Below are 21,488 nucleotides of genomic sequence, written 5' to 3' on the forward strand. Positions count from 1 at the left end.
GGGCTCAAGAAAGCAAAGGTAGATAAGGTCATTCTTTATTCTCTATATGTTCTACTCTGGGCCAAGGCCTCTAACTGGATATTGCTCTGATGTAAGTGGAGCAGATAAAACCTTGTTTGTTAGCTGACTGTCACTATATAACATCCTTTCTCAGTAAGAGACTTCAGTTGATTCAATCCTGTAGCTTTGTTGTCCTCACCATAGCTACACTGCTGCTACTTTGTTTAAAGGTCAGCACTGTTGCCCTTTAATATTACATTTCTCATTGTGCATCTCATTCTCATTCAGCATATCTGAACGTTTCTCTCATTCTGGCAACTAAATTAGCTCAAATTATTACTATTTTGGCTGTGTCTTTCCAGATACAAAGCACTGAAAAAATACTTTAATGTGTATATAAAATATAGAAAGGAATTATTCTGCCACATATGTAAAATCTTAATAAATACTTTAGTTTAAATGCCATAAGAATGCAAACCCTGCATTCTTTTGTTAAACACTTTAAAATGTATACATGTAAAAATACTTCAAAATTATAAATACCCAAGAATCTTAATCTTGGTCACATTAGGCCTCTTAAAGTATAATTATAGCATTCTGATACCTTTTAAGTAGTATGTCGTGAGATAATTCTTGTAGTTGATAGTTCTTTGGGGAGATTTGTTTGTATTGTTTTCCAAAATAACAGTCACTTACAGAGTTCAGAGTCTGAAAAATGTGAAGGCTTTCATAATTTCAGGAGCACAATGACAGCTACACAGCAAGTCCATATGTTGCTTAGCTATAATTACATTTTAATAATTACTTTTTCTTTGGAGGAAGTACTATGGCTAACCTCCAAGAGAATGAATCTGATGATTGTAAGTATTCATATTTTCTCAACTGAAAGAACTTGTCTTTTTTATCCTATTTTAAATAGTTGAATATATTTATTTGTATCATAGCATCAAGTGCATGAAGTTTCTATTCTGGGTCCTACTGTAAAATTTAAATGAATATTTGCGTCAGATGGGAAGATTACCCTGGTTTTTTTGTTACTCCCGTATATGGACTTGCTGCCACAGGCATGCTAATTTTGCCATCTCCTACATGCGACTTGCTCCTTTCCGCCTCCATTCTTTTGCACATTACCATTCCCTCCACCTGCATCCTTTCATCCACTTCCTTTTCTGCTTTGAAAACTGGCATCTAAAATTATTTCGTCTAGAGACTCTTTACTCCATGTAACTATCACTTATTTTCTTGGTTTCACCTTAACACTTAACATGGGTAGATATAGTTTCAACTATTCTGAGCTGTGTTTCTGTGATGTACCAGGTATAGTTATTCCCATTTTACAGGTGAAATTAAATAAATTCCCTGTTATATTCCTAGTTTTAGCTATGCCATAATTTGAATGTTTTTTGTGATTTTTAAAAATATAGCTTTTTACAATGTCATTCTGCCTTTCTTTTTTTCTGTAGTCTTTCCTTTCCTGCTCTCTACAATTTAACTCACCAACAGCACTTAAATTTTTTTAAAATTCAGGTATAATTTACATAGACTAAAATACACCCATTTGAAGAATATAGTCTGCGTTTTGACAAATGTATACACCCATGTAACAACCACATTTTCATCAGTCCCCCAAATCCCTTCTGCCCTCTCCCACTAATGTCTCTTCTTCCCCACTCTCCCCCAGGCAATAACTCATCTGGGTTCTGTCCACTATAGATTTTTTGTTTGTTCTAGAATTTCACATAAATGGAATCACAGAATATATGCTCGTCTGACTTCTTCTGCTCAGCATGTCTTTAAAATTGTTTCTTTTTATTGCTAGATTGTGTTCAGTTTTATAGAATGGAATATAACACAACTTTGTTTAACCATTCACCTGTTGATAGACAATTTGACCTGTTTCTAGATTTTGGCTATTAAAAATAAGGCTGCTATGAAAAATCCATGTATAGGTCGTTGAGTGGACATATTTCCATTTTTCCTCTGTAACTGTCTAGGAGTGGCTGTACCATTTTGCATTCCCACCAGCAATATATGAGCGTTCCAGTTGCCCTCCATCCTCATCAACACTTATACTGTCAGTTTAAAATTTTTTAGCCATTCTAGTTATTGTGTCGTAGTGTCTTATAGTATTTCATTTGTATTTCACTGGTGACCAGTGGTATTGAACACCTTTTCATAGGTTTATTGGTCATTGTATCTTTTTTTGGTAAATTAAAATTTTTTGTGTATTTAAAAATTGGTGTTTTCTTCTTCTTACTGACTTTTAAGACTTTTTTATATAGTCAGGATCTTAGTTCTTTGTCAGTTATATGTATTGTGCATATTTTTTCCCAGTCTGTGCCTTGCCTTTTCATTTTCTTAACTGTTTTTGGAGAGGGGAAGCTTTTAATTTTTATGAAGTTCAGCATACCAGTTTTTTCTTTCATGGTTTGTGCTTTAGGTCTCCTAAGAAATTTTTGCCCACCCCAAAGTTGTGAAGATTTTCTCTTGTGTTTTATTCTAGAAGTTTTATAGTGTTGTTTTCTATATTTAAGTCTCTGTTTCATTTTGAGTTAATTTTTGTGTTTAATGTAACATTGGATTTTCTCAGCACCTTTGTTGAAAAGTAATTGAGGGGCTTCCCTGGTGGCGCAGTGGTTGAGAGTCCGCCTGCTGATGCAGGGGACATGGGTTCGTGCCCCGGTCTGGGAAGATCCCACATGCCGCGGAGCGGCTAGGCCCGTGAGCCATGGCCGCTGAGCCTGTGCGTCCGGAACCTGTGCTCCGCAACGGGAGAGGCCACAACAGTGAGAGGCCCGCGTACCGCAAAAAAAAAAAAAAAAAAAAAGTAATTGAACATGTACATGTGATCCATTTCTGGACTTCTTATTCTGTTCCATTGATTTATATGTGGTATTCCAATATCATACTCTTACTTTATTTTTGTAATTTTTAGAGGTAGTATAAATCCCCCAACCCAACATCATTTTGAAAATAAAAAAAAAATCTTTGCCTAATTTTTTTTTTTTTTTGGCTGCATTGAGTCTTTGTTGCTGCACGTGGTCTTTCTCTAGTTGTGGTGAGCTGGGGCTACTCTTCACTGTGGGGCACGAGCTTCTTATTGCAGTGGCTTCTCTTGTTGTGGAGCACAGGCTCCAGGTGCACGGGCTTCGGTAGTTGTGGCTCACGGGCTCTAGAGCGTAGGCTCAGTAGTTGTGGTGCGTGGGCTTAGTTGCTCCTTGGCATGTGGGATCTTCCCAGACCAGGGCTCAAACCCATGTCCCCGACACTGATAGGCGTATTCTTTTTTTTTCTTTTTAATCTTCACTTTTATTATTTATTTATTTTTAACACCTTTATTGGAGTATAATTGCTTTACAATGCTGTGTTAGTCTCTGCTTTATAACAAAGTGAATCAGCTATACATATACATATATTCCCATGTCTCCTCCCTCTTATGTCTCCCTCCCATCCTCCCTATCTAGGTGATCACCTCTCTAGGTGATCACAAAGCACCGAGCTGATCTCCCTGTGCTATGCGGCTGCTTCCCACTAGCTATCTATTTTACATTTGGTAGTGTATATATGTCCATCCCACTTTCTCACTTCATCCCAGCTTACCCTTCCCCCTCCTCATGTCCTCAAGTCCATTCTCTACGTCTGTGTCTTTATTCCTGTCCTGCCCCGAGGTTCTTCAGAACCTTTTTGTCTTTTTTTCAGATTCCATATATATGTGTTAGCATACGGTATTTGTTTTTCTCTCTCTGACTTCACTCTGTATGACAGACTCTAGGTCCATCCACCTCACTACAAATAACTCAATTTTGTTTCTTTTTATGGCTGAGTAATATTCCATTGTATATATGTGCCACATCTTCTTTATCCACTCATCCACTCATCACCTCACTACAAATAACTCAATTTTGTTTCTTTTTATGGCTGAGTAATATTCCATTGTATATATGTGCCACATCTTCTTTATCCACTCATCTGTCGATAGACACTTAGGTTGCCTCCATGTCCTGGCTATTGTAAATAGAGCAGCAGGTGGATTCTTAACCACTGTGCCACCAGGGAAGTCCATCCTTACATAATTTACTCCCTTGCCCTCACTGCTTGTGTTGTGTATGTGTTGTTGATTTTTGTTTTTCATTTGTTTTTGTTAGTTTCTGCTTTCAAAGATATTGCCATAGCAGGGGCTATGTGCTTGGTATTTTCCAGGGCAGATATTGTTTGTATTATGGAAGATGTTAACTACTTTCAGCTGGCTGGAAGTAATGAGCAGTTGGGGTTCTTCCTTTGTCTCACTATCATTGACAGTAAGCAATTCTACATTCCATTGGTACATCTATATGTTTGTTTTTTTTTTTGCGGTACGCGGGCCTCTCACTGTTGTGGCCTCTCCCGTTGCGGAACACAGGCTCCAGATGCGCAGGCTCAGCGGCCATGGCTCACGGGCCCAACCGCTCCACGGCATGTGGGATCTTCCTGGACTGGGGCACGAACCCGTGTCCCCTGCACTGGCAGACTCTCAACCACTGCGCCACCAGGGAAGCCCGTACAATATATTTTAAATATTTAGTTTTTAAAAAATTGGTCAGGCCGGGTTCATTGAGGACAACACATCACTGTAGGTACTTAGAGCAAAAGGGGAATTAGATTCTTAAAACGTTTTGGAGAAGCTGGAGGTATGGAGCCTGGAAGGCTGTTCTAAGCTTTCAGATTAGTCACTGCTGCTGCTGATTATGGCTGCCTGGTAGTACCAACATAGGGAACTGGCAGGGGAGCATTTGGTGGTTACTGTAAAACCTCATGTCTGTTAAAGTCCAGGTGTCTACTGCATTCAGAAGAAAAATGGCCTTGTTTCTGTCTCTCTTCTGCCTTCCAAATACTGTGCAAATGCATTGCATTTGCTGAATGTAAATCACATAAATTCCAGGGGCAAAGATATTTGCAAAATGGAGTTCTCATACTTTTAGCTTTTGTGATACAGAGGATACAAAGGAGAGCACAGAGGGCAGTGAGAATGAACGATGAGATAAGTATATCTATATTTATATGGACAAGATATGAATGCACACTTACATATTGTATTCGTCAGGGTTCTCCAGAGAAACAGAACCAATAGGATATACATGTATACAGAAAGAGAGAGGGGAAGAAAGAGTGGCTTTATTTTAAGGAATTGGCTCCCGTGATTGTGGGGGCTGGCAAGCCTGAAATTGCAGGGCAGGCTGCAAAGTTGTTGGGTGATGTTCACTCTCCTTGATATCCTATAACTTAAATATTTAACAGTACTTAAATACTATAATGTAAAGTCAGTGTATCTTATGTTATATGACAAGGAGATAAGAGAGGGAAGAAAACAGTTATTTGATGCATATACACAGAAACATATTCATAACAAAATTAGGAAAAAGTACTCATAACTAATTATAATTCTCATTTCTGTAACTGGTCATGTAGTGGTAGCTGGTATTTATAAATGCCTTCTTCCACTACCCATTTTGTATTCCCTTTGCCCTCAGCAAGCACCTCAGATAGCCATAGTTCTTTCTTTACCTGGTGGAGTGACCCAAACTTTTGTTTCTGAAGGGTTTGAGTCAGTAGTAGTCCTGCCTTGGTTGGGCTATTGTAGTTTTCCATTGAATATAATCATAAGGCATGGTAGTCCTAAGAGATGCTCTTAGGGATCTCTGATAACCAGACATTTTCTTTCTTACCACCATTGTGGAATAGTAGTCCAATTTCCCCTTGGTAATTAGAATCAATTACCTAAGCCAGCACAGTAAGTTCCTTCTTTGCCTACTGATTCCGAGGCATGGGGAGCTTAAAGTGGGCAGGTGGCAGGCTTAACTTCCAGTTCAGTGGAATCACTGTTGTGTCTCCTGATGGAAGCATTCCTCCCTTTGGAACTAAGACCTCTAGACCAGCAAAGCATAAGGTCGTGGGGACAGGAAACAAAAATTTTTGCTTGTAGTGGTGTTGGGAAAGCTGGATAGCTGCATGTAAATCAATGAGGTTAGAACACATTCTCACACCATACACAAAAATAAACTCAAAATAGCTTAAAGACTTCAATGTAAGACGTGACACCATAAAACTCCCGGAAGAGAACATAGGCAAAACATTCTCTGACATAAATTGTACCAGTGTTTTCTTAGGTCACTCTCCCAAGACAATAGAAATAAAAGCAAAAATAAACAACCGAGACCTAATCAAACTTGTAAGCTTTTGCATAGCAAAGGAAACCATAACCAAAATGAAAAGACAACATATGGACTGGGAGAAAATATTTGTGAACAATGTGCCCAACAAGGGCTTACTTTCCAAAATATACAAACAGCTCATGACAACTCAATAACAAAAAACCAACCAAATCAAAAAATGGACCGAAGACATAAATAGACGTTTCTCCAAAGAAGGCATACAGATGGCAAATAGGAACATGAGAAGATGCTCAACATTGCTAAGTATGAGAAATGCAAATTAAAAATACAATGAGGTACCACTTCACACTGGTCAGACTGGCCATCATTTAAAAGTCTACAAATAACAAATGCTGGAGAGTGTGTGGAGAAAAGGGAACCCTCCTGCACAGTTGATGGGAATGTAAATTGGTGCAGCCACTATAGAAAACAGCATGGAGGTTCCTTAAAAAACTAAAAATAGAGTTGCTATATGATCCAGCAATCCCATTCCTGGGCACATATCCAGAGAAAACTCCAATTACAATTTACAACAGCCAAGACATGGAAACAATCTTAAATGTCCATTGACAAATGAATGGGTAAAGAAGATGTGGTATATATACACAATGGAACACTACTTAGCCATAAAAAAATATGAAATAATGCCATTGCAGCAACATGGATGGACCTAGAAATTATCATATTAAGTGAAGTAAGTCAGAAAAAGAAGGACAAATACTTTATGAAAACACCTATATGTGGAATCTAAAATATGACACAAATGAACTTATTTATGAAACAGAAACAGACTCACAGATATAGAAAACAAACTTACAGTTACCAAAGGGAAAAGGGGGTGGGAGAGGGATAAATTAGGAGTTTGGAGTTAGCAGATACAAACTACTATATATAACATAGATAAACAACAAGGTCCTACTGTATAGCACAGGGAACTATATTCAGTATCCTGTAGTAAACCATAAGGGAAAAGAATATGTATATATATATATGTATAACTGAATCACTTTGCTGTACACCAGAAACTAACACAACATTGTAAATCAACTATACTTCAATAAAAGTAAACAAAAATTTTTGCTTGTGGGTCAATAAATAGTCAGTTGGTGCCACTTCCATTTCCTTCCTCTGAGTCCTAACCTGTGAATCTTGGCTATGCAAGAAACAGCACCATATATCGGACATTCAGAGCATATACAGCCTTTTGGAGATCCTCGCCCAAGGTATTGCCATCTGGCTGGTGCTCTCACTGAGTCCTCAAAAGCCCATTCCACTGTTCTATCAAGCCAGCTGTTTCAGGATGGTATGGTAAGACTAGCGAATTCACTAGCCCATTGCCACATTTTTTTTTTTTTTTTTTTTGCTGTGAAGTGAGTTCCTTGATCAGCAGCAGTGTTTTGTAGAACAATAGGAGGGATAGAGAAGGCATTCTGTAAGTCCACGGATAGTAGTTTTGGCAGAAGCATTTTGTGCAGGGAAGGCAAATCTGTATACAGACTAAGTATCTATTTCAGTAAGAGTAAAGTACTACCTCTTCCATGATAGAAGCAGTCCAGTGTAATCAACCTGTCACCAGGTAGCTGGCTGATGACCTCAGGGAATAGTGTCATACTGGGGACTCAGTGTTGGTCTCTGCTGCTGGCAGATTTGGCACTCAGCAGTGGCAGTAGCCAGGTTGGTCTTGGTGAGTGGAGGTCCATGTTGCTGAACCCATGCATAACCTGCATCCCTACCATGGTGGCTACTTTGTTCATGAGCCCATTGGACAATGACAGGATTGGCTGGGGAAAGAGGCTGACTCATATCGGCAGGATGGGTCATCCTGTATTTATATTTCAGTGCAGCCTTTCACACTTGCAAAGACAAGAAAATGATTTGGAACTCCAGGAAATGACTAGAAGTCTACCTATTTCTTGGTTTTAATTTTGTTAGCTGTTTTAAGGAAGAATTATTAGAGAGATTATTAGAGACTTCTGAATATATATAATTACTATAGGAGTTCATCTTGGAGGCTTTGTTAGTTTAAAAGCTCAAAAGAGGGCTTCCCTGGTGGCGCAGTGGTTGAGAGTCCGCCTGCCGATGCAGGGGACGCAGGTTCGTGCCCCGGTCCAGGAAGATCCCACATGCCGCGGAGCGGCTGGGCCCGTGAGCCATGGCCGCTGAGCCTGTGCGTCCGGAGCCTGTGCTCTGCAACGGGAGAGGCCACAGCAGTGAGAGGCCCGCGTACCGGGGGAAAAAAAAAAAAAAAAAAAAGCTCAAAAGGAAAGTGATGAAGACCTACCTCTAAGACTTTTCAAAATAAAAAGAAGTATAAAAGTAATACATGGTTCATTGTAAAAATGAAAAATTCAGAAACAAAAAGAGTATTTTATATATTATGTTCTGTCATTTTGTTTTTTCCACCTAATGTGTTGTGGTCTTCTTTCTAGTTTAGTATATACAGATATTAAGTCATTTTTAAAAATTGCAGCGTGCTCTTCAATTGTATGTATGTAGTATAATTTAAGCAAGCTCCTAATGATTGACATTAAGGCTGGTTCCAGTTTTTCTCACCTATTACTTCGTTGGATGTGTTTATTTATGTCTTTGTGCATTTGTATAATATATTTGTGGAATAATTCCTAGCCTTGCAATTGCTGGATTAAAGCATGTATATTTTAAATTGTCCTCTCCCCAATTGTTCTGATTTATATTCTTATCACAAAAGTGCATGAGAACATCTATTTTCCTATGTTCTCACCAACATTGGATGGTAGCACACTTTTTAGTTTTTGCCAATGTAATAATGAAAAAAATCTAATTTTATTTCCTTAGTTATAAGTAGATTCAATCATCTTTTCACATTTTGAACAGTCTCATATCTTTAACCTTGCTCTTCCTATTCCTCTTCACTTGGAATATTTTCTTTCATTTTTGCTGAACTTTTACCATTCTTCAAGGTGCATGGCAAAATCTTTTTTTTTCCATTATTGGATTTCCCAATAACCTCAGCCTAAAATGATTTCTCTCTCCTTATATACTGAATGCTTTATTTCCCACTTATCACAGTTTTATACCAGAGCTAATACATATGATTTTCTTCTTCTAGGATTTACAGGATGACTAAATATTAATGGAAAGAGAAGTGTAAACCTATCTTCTTTCACTATGGAGGCTGGTTTGGCAGATGGAGAACCTGACCGAACTTTGGTGAGTGGTTCAAATACAGCATAATAAGGTACTATCATCTACAGCTGGAAAGTGTTTGATGTAAGCCATCATTTTATTTTTAAAATGTATTTAAAACAAACTTTAAAAAAAGTATTTTAAAATAATACTTTAATTCCTCTGTTGATATGAAAATTACAGATAGTTTAAAGCTTGTTAAGGCATAACCCAGTTTTCTGCTATTTCTACCTTATCTCCTACCTCTTTTCCCTTGCTTTCCCAGCCATATAGTGTAAGACATACTGATGTAATAATTTGTGTTTGTTTTCCTCAAGAAACGTTTTGCCTTACTGAAATCAAGAGGTTGTTAACAGTTAAGGAAATTAAATGCCTGTAAATCTCACATCATGTGCAGATGTAGATAGAATGAAACAGTAAAAATAATTCAGAATTAAGAGCAGTTGCCACATATATTCTTTATATAAAAGTATAAGGATTTAATAAATATTGTTGCCTTGTATTGTGATTGAATTGTATTCTGAAATTAAAACAAATAGGTAGGGGTACTGGTTAAGTGTACCTTATTCAATAAGTTTAAAAAAAAATAAAAATTCACCAGTAGGGTGTGGATTAAATGATGATTTGTCACTGTACGAAAACATTTTGCTCTAGGATCATTTGATTTTCAATTCTCCTTTTTTAAAGATTCCATTAAATATTGATTTATAGATTATTAGGGGTGTTTGTATTACCTAAAGTAAAGGTGCCAGTGGGTAAAATGTAGCCAGGTGATAGCTCTATGATTTGTTAGATGGTAGATTATGTGACAAATTTACATTATTGGAATAATGCAGAGGCCAACTTTTCTGTCTTTCATACTGCTATGAAGTTGAGAGTCACTACTAAATTGAGGTGTTTGTGAATTTTAATTTAGTGAATGTCCTTTGTTCAGGCTGAAATGTAGGATCAGTCTAATGATTGATAGCAAAATGCAGTTTTGTTTACTTGTGTTAACTTGGTCCCAACCTGTTTTGAATTTCTGGTTCAAACTTGTTTCTTTAATGGTCAAAGAAAAGTTAAACTTTAAAATGATAACTTGTTAATAGAGAATAAAATGGACATGAATGTAGATTGGTTTATGAAGAAGGTTATTGTAACGGCGATTTTAAATGGAAAACCGATGGTAGGTTATTTTGTTTTCACTATATATTCAGGAAAAAAGTTCAGATTAAGCCTTGTCTTGGAACATGATATTTACTTTACCATAAATATTTTCTTATTTAATGCTAATGGACTTTCTTAAGTTTTTTTAGCTAAAATATTTAAAATCTTTTGGTGGTAGTAAAAATACCAGTAATAACAACTGCTGTTTTCTAAGTGTATACTTTTTCAGACTGTCCTCGCAACAGCCATTAAAGGTAGATGTTTGTTTATCCTCACTTTTAAAGATAGGGAAATAGGCTTAGGGAGGTTAATTATCTCCTCTAAAAGCTCACAGTGTAAGTGATGGAACTGAGGTCTGTCCTTTGCTACTAACATGTTGACTATGTATCTGTCTTTCTGAATAGAGTTGCTTAAAATTTATTGTTACATTTTAGAGTAAATATCTAAGTAGATAGTATTAAATTGTGTATCAGAATATCTATATTGATAAAGTTTTAATCATTTTTTATTCTAAATTCTGTTGATATTGAAAGGTTAGAGCAAGTTATTTAAAAAGCAGCGAGACCATAGCACAGGGAGATCAGCCCGGTGCTTTGCGATGACCTAGAGGGGTGGGATAGGGAGGGTGGGAGGGAGACGCAAGAGGGAGGGGATATGGGGATATATGTGTACGTACAGCTGATTCACTTTGTTATAAAGCAGAAACTAACACACCATTGTAAAGCAGTTATACTCCAATAAAGATGTTAAAAAAAAAAAGCAGCGAGAGCGGTTTTCTTCTTGTTGTTCATTAAGCTTCTTCTGTGAAATATTGTAGCTCATTTTAGAGACAATAATACCAAAAATTGAACTACTGAAATATTCTGTATTTGAAACTAATCTTGAGGTCCACCTTTGAGTTATCTATTTATAAAATATCACCTTTGAACTGCATGGCCTAAAAGCTAGTTACTGTTTAGATCTAGGAGAGGTGGCTAAGAACATGGGCTCCGTAGACATTTGGCTGTGTGTTAAAATCTGAGCTCCGTCACTTAGTCGTATGACCTGCATAATTAATTAAGTTCTCAGGGTTTCCAGTTTTCCTCATCTATTAAATAAAGATAATAGTAATATCTACCTCCCAGAGTTGTTGAGTTTTATTTGAGATAATATGTCTATAAAATGCCTATTACACATCTGTGTACATTGTAAATATCCAATAAATAAAAGCCACTATTGTTATTGTTAATATAATTATTAATATTCAGCCTTCTCTCCAAAAAGATAAAGTTAAGAGGCAGGAGAAGCAATAAAACACATTAAAAAAAGCCCGACACTATTGGGTAATTTTGGCTTTACACTTTCTCTGAATATCATTTTTGCTACCTAAAATATTGAGGCAGATATTCTACTTCAATACAAAATATATAAGCAAGAATACTCATCCTTCCTACTTGAGAGGGACAATATGATCTAGTGAAACCAGAAAGTTCTTTGAGAATAGAAAGCAGTATGTCAGTATGAGGTGGCAGTGTTGTAGAAAATCCGATTGCAGGCACTAGTTTTTAGAATTTATTAGTAAGCTGTTTCTGAATGCAGTCTTTGTGCAAAGTGCTGTGCCCAGTGAAGGGGATGCTAAGAGATACACAGTATGGTGTGTCTGAATTATGTTTATGTTTGAGAAGACTACATAGAGGGATGGATAGATAAGGCAATCATAGCATTTACTAAGTGTTAAATGAGGAACATAAACAAGGCATCGTTATACAAGTTGTGACAATTGGACGGTTGTTATACACTGGGGTAGTTAGAGAAGCTTTCTTAAGAGAACACAAACTCTGAATAGCATAGGTAATAGGGATCATAAGATTGAGAATGAGCAAGGAGAGCATTCTAAGAAGGGAGGATGGCAAGAGGCAAGGCTAAATAGGGAATTAATTGTTCAGGGTTTATTTAGGGGAAAATGAGTACAAAAATCGATGAAGGTAGATCGGAAGGGAATGTTGTTTACAAGAATAATGATCAACTTGGCAGATAGAGACCAAACTTAGGGAAGGCTTTGAGTGCCAGACCAGGGATTTTGAACTTGATTCTGTAGACAGTGGTATGTCATTGAATATTTTTATAAAAGTGGACAAGATGAATCTGGAAGCAGGATATAAGGTGATTTAGAGGAGTGAGAGAGAAAGATATTAATTAAGAGACTACTATGGTAGTCTTGGTGTGAGGTAGTGGAAGCTTGGACTCAATTGACTTTAGGTCCATTTATTCAGTTTTCTTCTTTTATATGAGATTATGCTTTCTATTTTTAAAAAAATTCATTTGCTCATTTATTATTCCAGTTGTGTTTAGTTCTATTTTTGTGGTAGTATTTTTTGTCTTAGGTAGTAAATACTGAAAAATATGAATTGAATTTTTATACTGTACTTATATACTTCAGAACACAAGTGTACATTTAATATATGTCTTATAATATATGTCTTAAAAAACTGTGTAAAAGTCCAGAACTCATATCACTTTGGAAATTAACCACTAAGAAATCCTTTAAGTGTAGGGGTCAAATTTTTATTGATAGGTTGAGGTAAACTAAATAAGTGAAATATACCTTGAGATTAAAAAAAAATTGAATATGTTCCTTACCTTAAGGAAAGTCGTATCTTTTGAATATCTTATAAATTATTTCTGTTACCAGAGGAATCTACTTTATGAGGCCTATTAGAGGTCAAAATCTTTTGTTGTATTAAAAATTGATTATATAACTGACTTTTTAGGAGAATAAAATTTTTTTAAATACGTATAAATCTTTATAGTATTATAAGGGACTCTTAATTGAGGAACTCTTGCTTAAGATTATAATTTAAATTGGGTGCTTCGAATCAGATGCTTTCTGAAATGGAAGGAACTGCAAAGGTTATTTAGTTTAGTAATTCTCAGAATGTAGTAAATGAGTATCTTCTTGATGGGCCTAGAGATGACCCAACTTCCTGAAACTTTGATTTTTACTTACTTACTAGGTGAATTTTTCATGATTACTGTGATTTAGTGCTCGTCAAGTAAAATTGGTATGTTATTAGAGTTTACTGAGAGCTTTAAATCATATTCTAAGAAGTATGGCTACTATATATAGCATTTGACAACATCATACAGCTTGTGTATTTAGGCATGTAAATTAATACAATTGCCTAATTTTTGGTAACATCAAGTATTATTTTTTCAGCGGGTCACAGATTTTAAATGTTGCTATTTTTATTCTCTTGTTTAAATATAGTTGACCCTTGAATGATTAGTGGGAATGGGGTGGGGTAGAGTCTCTGACCCTCGATGCAGAGCTGTGGTTCCTCGATATCCGCAATTCAACCAGCCACTGATCTGTATATAGCCCTGTAGTATTTACTGTTGAAAAAAAATCCGCCTATAAGTGGACCTGTGCAGTTCAGACCCTCATTGTTAAAGGGTTAACTGTACTATTAGTTTAGCTTCATCTTTATCATTATTGACTTAGTATATTGTATGTTTTTAGTGATAGCATATTTATAAGGACAGTATTTTTGGTGTACAGTTTCTCAATAACTGACCTTTAAGACATTTATGCATTCAAGTTCAATGATAAATTATCTATATGCCAATTACTAATCCTCTTAAAGTATTCTTGCACAATGGCACTTGGTTGTTCTTATTAGATACCCCTTCCCCACCCTAAAGTGGGAATGGATGGAGAAGGGCTGTGAAGTTTCTTATCTCATCTATTATAAATGGGTCAACAATTTTGGTACATATGCTCATCTGACATTTGAATATCCTTTGAGACCTGCCTGCTAAGTGTTTGGCTAATGCTGTATACTTCAGGATTGCCTAGTAGAGGCCTTTTCATCTTTAACAAAGATTATTCTACCAGCAGAGCCTTTTTCAAACCTCTGAGTCCTGTGACTACTTTTTCCCTTAGTCTTTGTGGGAAACTTAGAGATCATTTAGTCTAACAATCTGCCTAATGTAAGGATTCTACCTACAGTATCCCCTGACAGCAGGTCATCCAGCCTCAGTATGAACACATGTAGTTTATAGGTAACTCATTTTCTCAGAAGGCAGCTCAAGTCATTATACTTGAACTAAGATAGACTTTTCTATTCAATTTTACCATTGGTCAGTATGCTAGTTTCCTTGTTGCTGCAAGTTACCACAAATTTAGTGGCTTAAAACAACAGAAATTTATTATCTTACAGTTCTGGATATCAGAAGTCTAACAGCAAGGTGTTGTGTTCATTCTGGAGGCTCTTGTGGGAGACTTCATTCCTTTTTATCCGTGTCTGGAGGTTGCAATCTTCCACTGGCTCATGGCTACTTGGTCCTGTTACTTCAACCTCTGGCTTTTATTGTCACATCTACTGCTCACTCATCTTCTTGTTCCCTTCTTTTTTTTTTTTTTGCGGTACGCGGGCCTCTCACTGTTGTGGCCTCTCCCGTTGCGGAGCACAGGCTCCAGACGCGCAGGCTCAGCGGCCATGGCTCACGGGCCCAGCCGCTCTGCGGCATGTGGGATCTTCCCGGACCGGGGCCCGAACCCGTGTCCCCTGCATCGGCAGGCGGACTCTCAACCACTGCGCCCCCAGGGAAGCCCCTTGTTTCCTTCTTATAAGGGCCCTTGTGATTACTTTGGGCCCACTCAGAGAATCCGGGATAACTGCCCTGTCTCAAGATTTTTAACTTAAGCACATCTGCAGAGTCCCTTGTATCAAGTAAGGTAACATTCACAGGTTCCAGGATCTTTGGGAGGCCATTATTCTGCCTACCACAGTCATTGTACTAACCTCTGGTGCATCCCAGTCTAGAGAAGTGGGTCCTATTGCCAAATAATCCAAAATTGGGTAGTCTTCTAGGGCAACTCACCTGGGGAGTTGCCAGTCAGATTAAGGTCCTAAATTATGTAAATTCTTAGGTTGCAGAGACCTTCTTATGTAAAATAATAAAATAACTAGAAATTTTAGTTACCAATTTATTACCTACATACTTATTGTCTTTTATATTAAAAAACTTCAGCTTCCTAATAGCTGCTTGCTAACTGTAACAGTTTACATTAATTACACATTCAAGAATGTTAATAGATATCTTTATTAAAGTCTTTATTATATAAAATTTCAAATATATTTTTTATAAATAAGATGAACTAGTATAATGAATTCTCATGTACCCATCACCCATCTTCAGCATTATCAACTCAGGTCAGTCTTGTTTCATGTATACTCCTGCCTTCCCAACCCATATTTTTTTGAGAAAATCCCATATACATCATTTTCTTCAAAAGTATTTCAGTATATCTCTCTAAAATATAAAGACTTTTCTTTAAAACTTTAACCATAAATATCATTATTACTCTAAAAATGAGGAATTCGTTAATGTAGTCAAATAACTAGGCATTGCTTAAACGTCCCTAATTGTCTTGTAAATTTCTTCTTATTGTCTTTGTGTTGGACTTGGCTCCTAAGTCACTTAAGTCTTTTTTAATCTTTTAAGTCTCTCCTGTATCTATTTTTTTTTTGCGGTACGAGGGCCTCTCACTGTTGTGGCCTCTCCCTTTGCGGAGCACAGGCTCCGGATGCACAGGCTCAGCGGCCATGGCTCACGGGCCCAGCCGCTCCGCAGGGCACGAGCCCGCATCCCCTGCATCGGCCGGCGGACTCTCAACCACTGCGCCACCAGGGAAGCCCTCTCCTGTATCTATTTTTGATTTTTCCTTTTCAATTTTTAATTTTCCTTTTTCAATATATTGAGGAAATAAGGTAGTTTGTCCTATAGCGTTTCCCACAATCTGGATTTGCCCCCATGGTGATTGTTTAATGTGTTCTTCAGTTACTTATATTTCTTGCAAATTGGTCAGTAGGCAATTCTAATCTGAGACTTGCTCAGATTCAGGTTCAATTTTTTATGACAAGAATACTTCATTGATGGTGTTCTGTATTACCATCAGGAGGCACATAATGTCTGATTGTCTCTGTTCTTGTGATAATAGCGGCCATTGATGATCGTTGCTTAGATCTGTTAATTCAGTAGGAGTATAAATTAACAGCAGTACTTAAATATTTGTAATGTTTGAACTTCCCAAGTGGGAAAATATCACTCAGTATTTCCTATTGTTTGAGCACTTAGATTCTTATTGTATCTTCTTTTTTTTTTTTTTTGTACTTGTTAAAAGTTGTTCTTGATTCTATTAGAGGCTTGAATAATATAATGTAAACATTTTGCAGGTATATAATGGGACTCTTTAATAAGTTTGGGGAGCTAAATTAGAGAAAGGGTTAGCTTTGAAAAGTAAAAGAAACAGCCAGTGGTCTGCACATTATATCAGTAGAATTCCAAGCCAGAAATCTTTTGTATTTCCATTATGCTTGGGGAGTTTCGGAGTGTGTTCCCAGGACTATGGAACTCAAGGTCTTTTCAGAGAATCTGTGAGGTCGAAATTATTTTCGTAGTAATACCGTGGTACTTGATGTTATTTGCTTTGTTTCTCATTCTCTCGTGAACATACAGTGCACTTTGCCCAAGACTGTATGTGCTGTGATTATGCCATTGCTCTGCTGGCTAATGGAGTGTATGCTTGTATATTCTTGTGTTTTCAAATTTTCTTAGTTTAATTTTTTCCTAAGCAGTGTTTTTTTTTTTTAATTTAAATAAACTTCATTTTTTGGAAGAGTTTTACAGAAATATTGTGAACAATTTTTAGGTTTACAGAAAAATTCTGAACATAGTACAGAGTTCTGTGTAGCTTGTACCCACTTTCCCCTATTATTAACATATTAGTATGGTACATTTGATACAATTAATGAATCCATATTGATACATTATTAACTGAAGTCCATACTTTGTCTCAGATTTCCTTAGTTTTTACCTAATGTCCTTTTTCTATTCCAGAATTCCATCAGGGTAGCACTTTACATTTAGTCATCACATCTCCTTAAGGCCTTCTTGGCAGTTGTAATTTCTTTCTTTTTTTTTTTTTTTAAATGATAAAATTCAACATTTATTCACAACAGAAATTCTCGGAAAAATAGGAATAGAGGTGAACTTCCTCACATGATAAAATAATCTATAAAAAACCTACTATTAACTTTATTTTATTTTTTTAATTAATTAAATTAATTAATTTTAAATTAAATTTTAAATTTTTATTGGAGTATAGTTGCTTTACAATGTTGTGTTAGTTTCTACTGTACAGCAAAGTGAATCAGCTATACATATACATACATCCCCTCTTTTTTGGATTTTCTTCCAATTTAGGTCACCACAGTGCATTAAGTAGAGTTCCCTGTGCTATACAATATGTTCTCATTAGCTGTCTATTTTATACATAGTATCAATAGTGTATATGTGTCAATCCCAATCTCCCAATTCCTCCCACCACCCCCTCCCCCTTGGTATCCATATATTTGTTCTCTACGTCTGTGTCTCTATTTTTGCTTTGCAAATAAGATCATCTAAAGCATTTTTCTAGATTCCACATATATGCACTAATATACAATATATTTTTTTCTCTTTCTGACTTACTTCACTCTATGACACTCTCTAGGTCCACCTGCATCTCTACAAATGACCCAATTTCGTTCCTTTTTATGGCTGAGTAATATTCCATTGTATATATGTACCACATCTTCTTTATCCATTCCTCTGTTGATGGACATTTAGGTTGCTTCCATGTCCTGGCTATTGTAAATAGTGCTGCTATGAACATTGGGGTGCATGTGTCTTTTTGAATTATGGTTTTCTCTGAGTATGTGCCCAGTAGTGGGATTGCTAGTTCTATTTTTAGTTTTTTAAGGAACCTCCATACTGTTCTCCATAGTGGCTGTATCAATTTACATTCCCACCAACAGTGCAAGAGGGTTCCCTTTTCTCCACACCCTCTCCAGCATTTGTTGTTTGTAGATTTTCTGATGATGCCCATTCTAACTGGTGTGAGGTGATACCTCATTGTAGTTTTGATTTGCATTTCTCTAATAATTAGTGAGCATCTTTTTATGTGTTTGTTGGCCATCTGTATGTCTTCTTTGGAGAAATGTCTATTTAGGTCTTCTGCCCATTTTTTGATTGGGTTGTTTGTTTTTTGATATTGAGCTGCATGAGCTGCTTGTATATTTTGGAGATTAATCCTTTGTAAGTTGCTTTGTTGCAAATATTATCTCCCACTCTGAGGGTTGTCTTTGCATCATGGTTTCCTTTGCTGTGCAAAAGCTTCTGTGGTTCATTAGGTCCCATTTGTTTATGTTTGTTTTCATTACTCTAGTAGGTGCGTCAAAAAAGAGCTTGCTGCGATTTATGTCAAAGAGTGTTCTGCCTATGTTTTTCCTCTAAGAGTTTTAGGGCAGTTATAATTTCTTAAGACTTGTTTTTGATGACCTTGACAGTTTTGAGGAGTTCTGGTCAGATATTTTGCAGTGTCCCTCAATTGGAATTTGTCTGATGTTTTTCTCATGATTAGACTGGGTTTTTGGGAGGAGACCACAAAGGTAAAATGCCATTTCATCACATCATTATGGAAAAGTATACACTATCAACATGACTTACCACTTTTGATGTTGATTGTGATCACCTGACAAAGATAGTGAATTTCTCACTTTTAATTTCTAATTCAGCAAATATCAATAAATATAATCCACATAAACAACAACTCTTTGGAGTCTTTGGTACTTTCTAGGAGTGGAAAGGGGTCTGGAGACCCAAAGTTTGAGAATTGTTCATTTAAACATTCAGTAACTAACACTTTAAAGACAAATAATTGGCAGCTACGTGATGTGAAAACAGGGACCCAGTAGTTGATTGGGTGTGTTGGAGATGCAGGGGGAGTTGAGGTTGGAAGGAAGAATTATGATAGAGCCTTTAGGAATGAGGGAGTGATGATCAAGATAAAATTTGCCTATTTCATAATTGTACCTAGCATTCAGACATGATCTATATCAAGGAGTTTTTTTGTTTGTTTTTGTTTCTTTTTTCATTTTTATATTTAAGAAATATTGGTTGAATGCTTATGTATTTTGTTTTATTAGATTTATTATTTTATCTGATTCATATCATCTGCAAATAATAGTTATTTTTTTTCTTTTCAATCCTTATACAACTGAGCCTGTGGTTTTGTGTAGGTATGTCTAGAGGTGGGAGGTGGAGGGTGAGAGGTGGAGGAGTTTTTAAAGCCTTTTATATTTTTCTAGAAATTTATCCATTTTGTGGAGGTTTCAAAATTATTTAAGATTTAATATTTTTATTTAAAAAATTCTCTGTTTGGGTTTCCTATTTTGTGAATATAGCACTTTTGCTTCTTTCATCTGTCTTAACTTCTATATTTTGCAACTTTTCCTTTCTTTGTGCGTTTTTGTTGAATTCCTTTACCACTCCTCTGACTCACTAATTTATTATTGTATCATATTTGTTTTGCTGTTCAAATCTGCTGTATACTTTATTTCACTGTAATATTTTTATACCCTGTATTACTAGCTGTTTTTTTGTGATTGCTTGGTCATGCTTCATTTTTTTACAATATCCTCCAGTATCATTTTGAACATATTTATTGTGGTTGTTTTAAGTTTTTGATGACTTTTATTTACTAATTTTCTTTCCTTCTACTGAGATTGTTCAGTTTTCCTTCTCAGTACTTGGGCTTCTTAGTATATTAATATTTTTTGTTTGTGAGCTTGTACTTTCTTGGAAATAATATTCTCCTAGGAATATTAATTGCCTTATCTGATACTGTCCTAGATAGAAAGGTAAGAACCCAGGGGCTTTTTTGGTCTGTCTAGGGAATACATGTCTTAGGGTGAAGAATCTCTTGTTAAAATCATTGTTTCATTATTCCTCATTTGCTCCTTCCACTCATATATTCTGTTTCTTAGAGAATTTTTCTGTATTTCTGCTTTGGTCATAATTCTTTTCGACAAGCTGCCTCCCTAGTTGTAATCAGTTAGCTCGTTTGGGGGAAAGAACAGTGGAAGGTAGTGGTCAGCATCTTTGCCTGCACTTGTTGTGTGCATACTGCAACTGATTTAAAAACAATTTAGAAACAAAAGTGTTTAAAACTTTGTTTAATGCCTCTGGTTGGTATTAAATCGTGTTCTGCCATGGTAGTAAGGACAGAGTGGGCAGTGATCTGTCCAGTATTATAGAGAGAAAGGCCCAGAAAGATGGCTCCCAGGTCTTCCTCCTACTCTGGCCCCCTGGCCTTTCCTCCATCTGTGGTACTGTACTCTCTGTCTGCTTGAAGCTTGCTCCCCATCCATCCATCTCAGTGATGGGTTCAGGGAGGGTGTTAGTTACTTCACTGGTAAGTAACTCAGTTCCCATTTGTAAAAAAAGTTGGTTACTTTCTTTTTGGCTTTGTGTTCCCTGTGTGAAGGCTGGCTGAGGTGGTGGCTGAAAGGGGACCAAAAACACCAAAAGAACAGCAGCCCTGTTGGACAGTTCATCTATATTAAGATCTTTGTCAGCTGTGACATGCCCACAGTTTAAAAATCAGAAGTCTGTTAAGGTGGCTAACTCCCAAGTAAATAGATTATGTCATTTACCCAATAGAAAGTTATTTGTTTTGCTAAATTAGACTTAAGGTGGAAACATGGTTTTAAAGATTTATTATTTCTTTCAATATCCATAACATTGCAGTCATTCAAATTTTGAAAGTATGGTTTGAAGGTTTTTCATAAGCATTATCATTTGCTGTTTCTCCTAAGTTTTAAGACATGCAGATGCTTCTTATAAACAGGATACAGTAAAAGCCAAGACATCCATAGCTCTACCTTTAACTCTTAATTAAAATTATGTGCATTAAGAATCTTAAATTTTTTCCTACTTTTTAAAAAAATAAAATGAGAGTCCCACAAAACCTCAGAAAGACATGTGAAGGATTAGAATTTCAGCATGTCAGAGATACATAAAGATAAAATTTGATTAAAAGTTCAAGAAAATCTCTACCTGTCCAACTGTCTAGTGAGAATAGAGCAATGAAGGGATATTTATCCAGACCTCACCTCAGTAGGT

General features: G+C 36.3%; 1 protein-coding gene across 4 annotated transcripts in view; it reads left to right on the forward strand.

Moving 5' to 3' along the window:
• OSBPL8 (oxysterol binding protein like 8) overlaps positions 1 to 21,488 on the forward strand; it is a 163,496-nt gene that overhangs the window by 19,081 nt on the left and 122,927 nt on the right. For 2 of the 4 annotated variants that reach the window (XM_081249780.1, XM_081249781.1), the window contains one exon: positions 9,277 to 9,377. In XM_081249780.1, coding sequence (XP_081105906.1) covers positions 9,336 to 9,377 — 42 coding nt within the window. In that variant the 5' untranslated portion in view covers positions 9,277 to 9,335. The other 2 variants (XM_081249783.1, XM_081249782.1) reach the window with 2 other exon arrangements.

This window comes from Mesoplodon bidens (assembly GCF_964165515.1).
Source record: "Mesoplodon bidens genome assembly, chromosome: 11".
NCBI classification, from domain to species: domain Eukaryota; kingdom Metazoa; phylum Chordata; class Mammalia; order Artiodactyla; family Ziphiidae; genus Mesoplodon; species Mesoplodon bidens.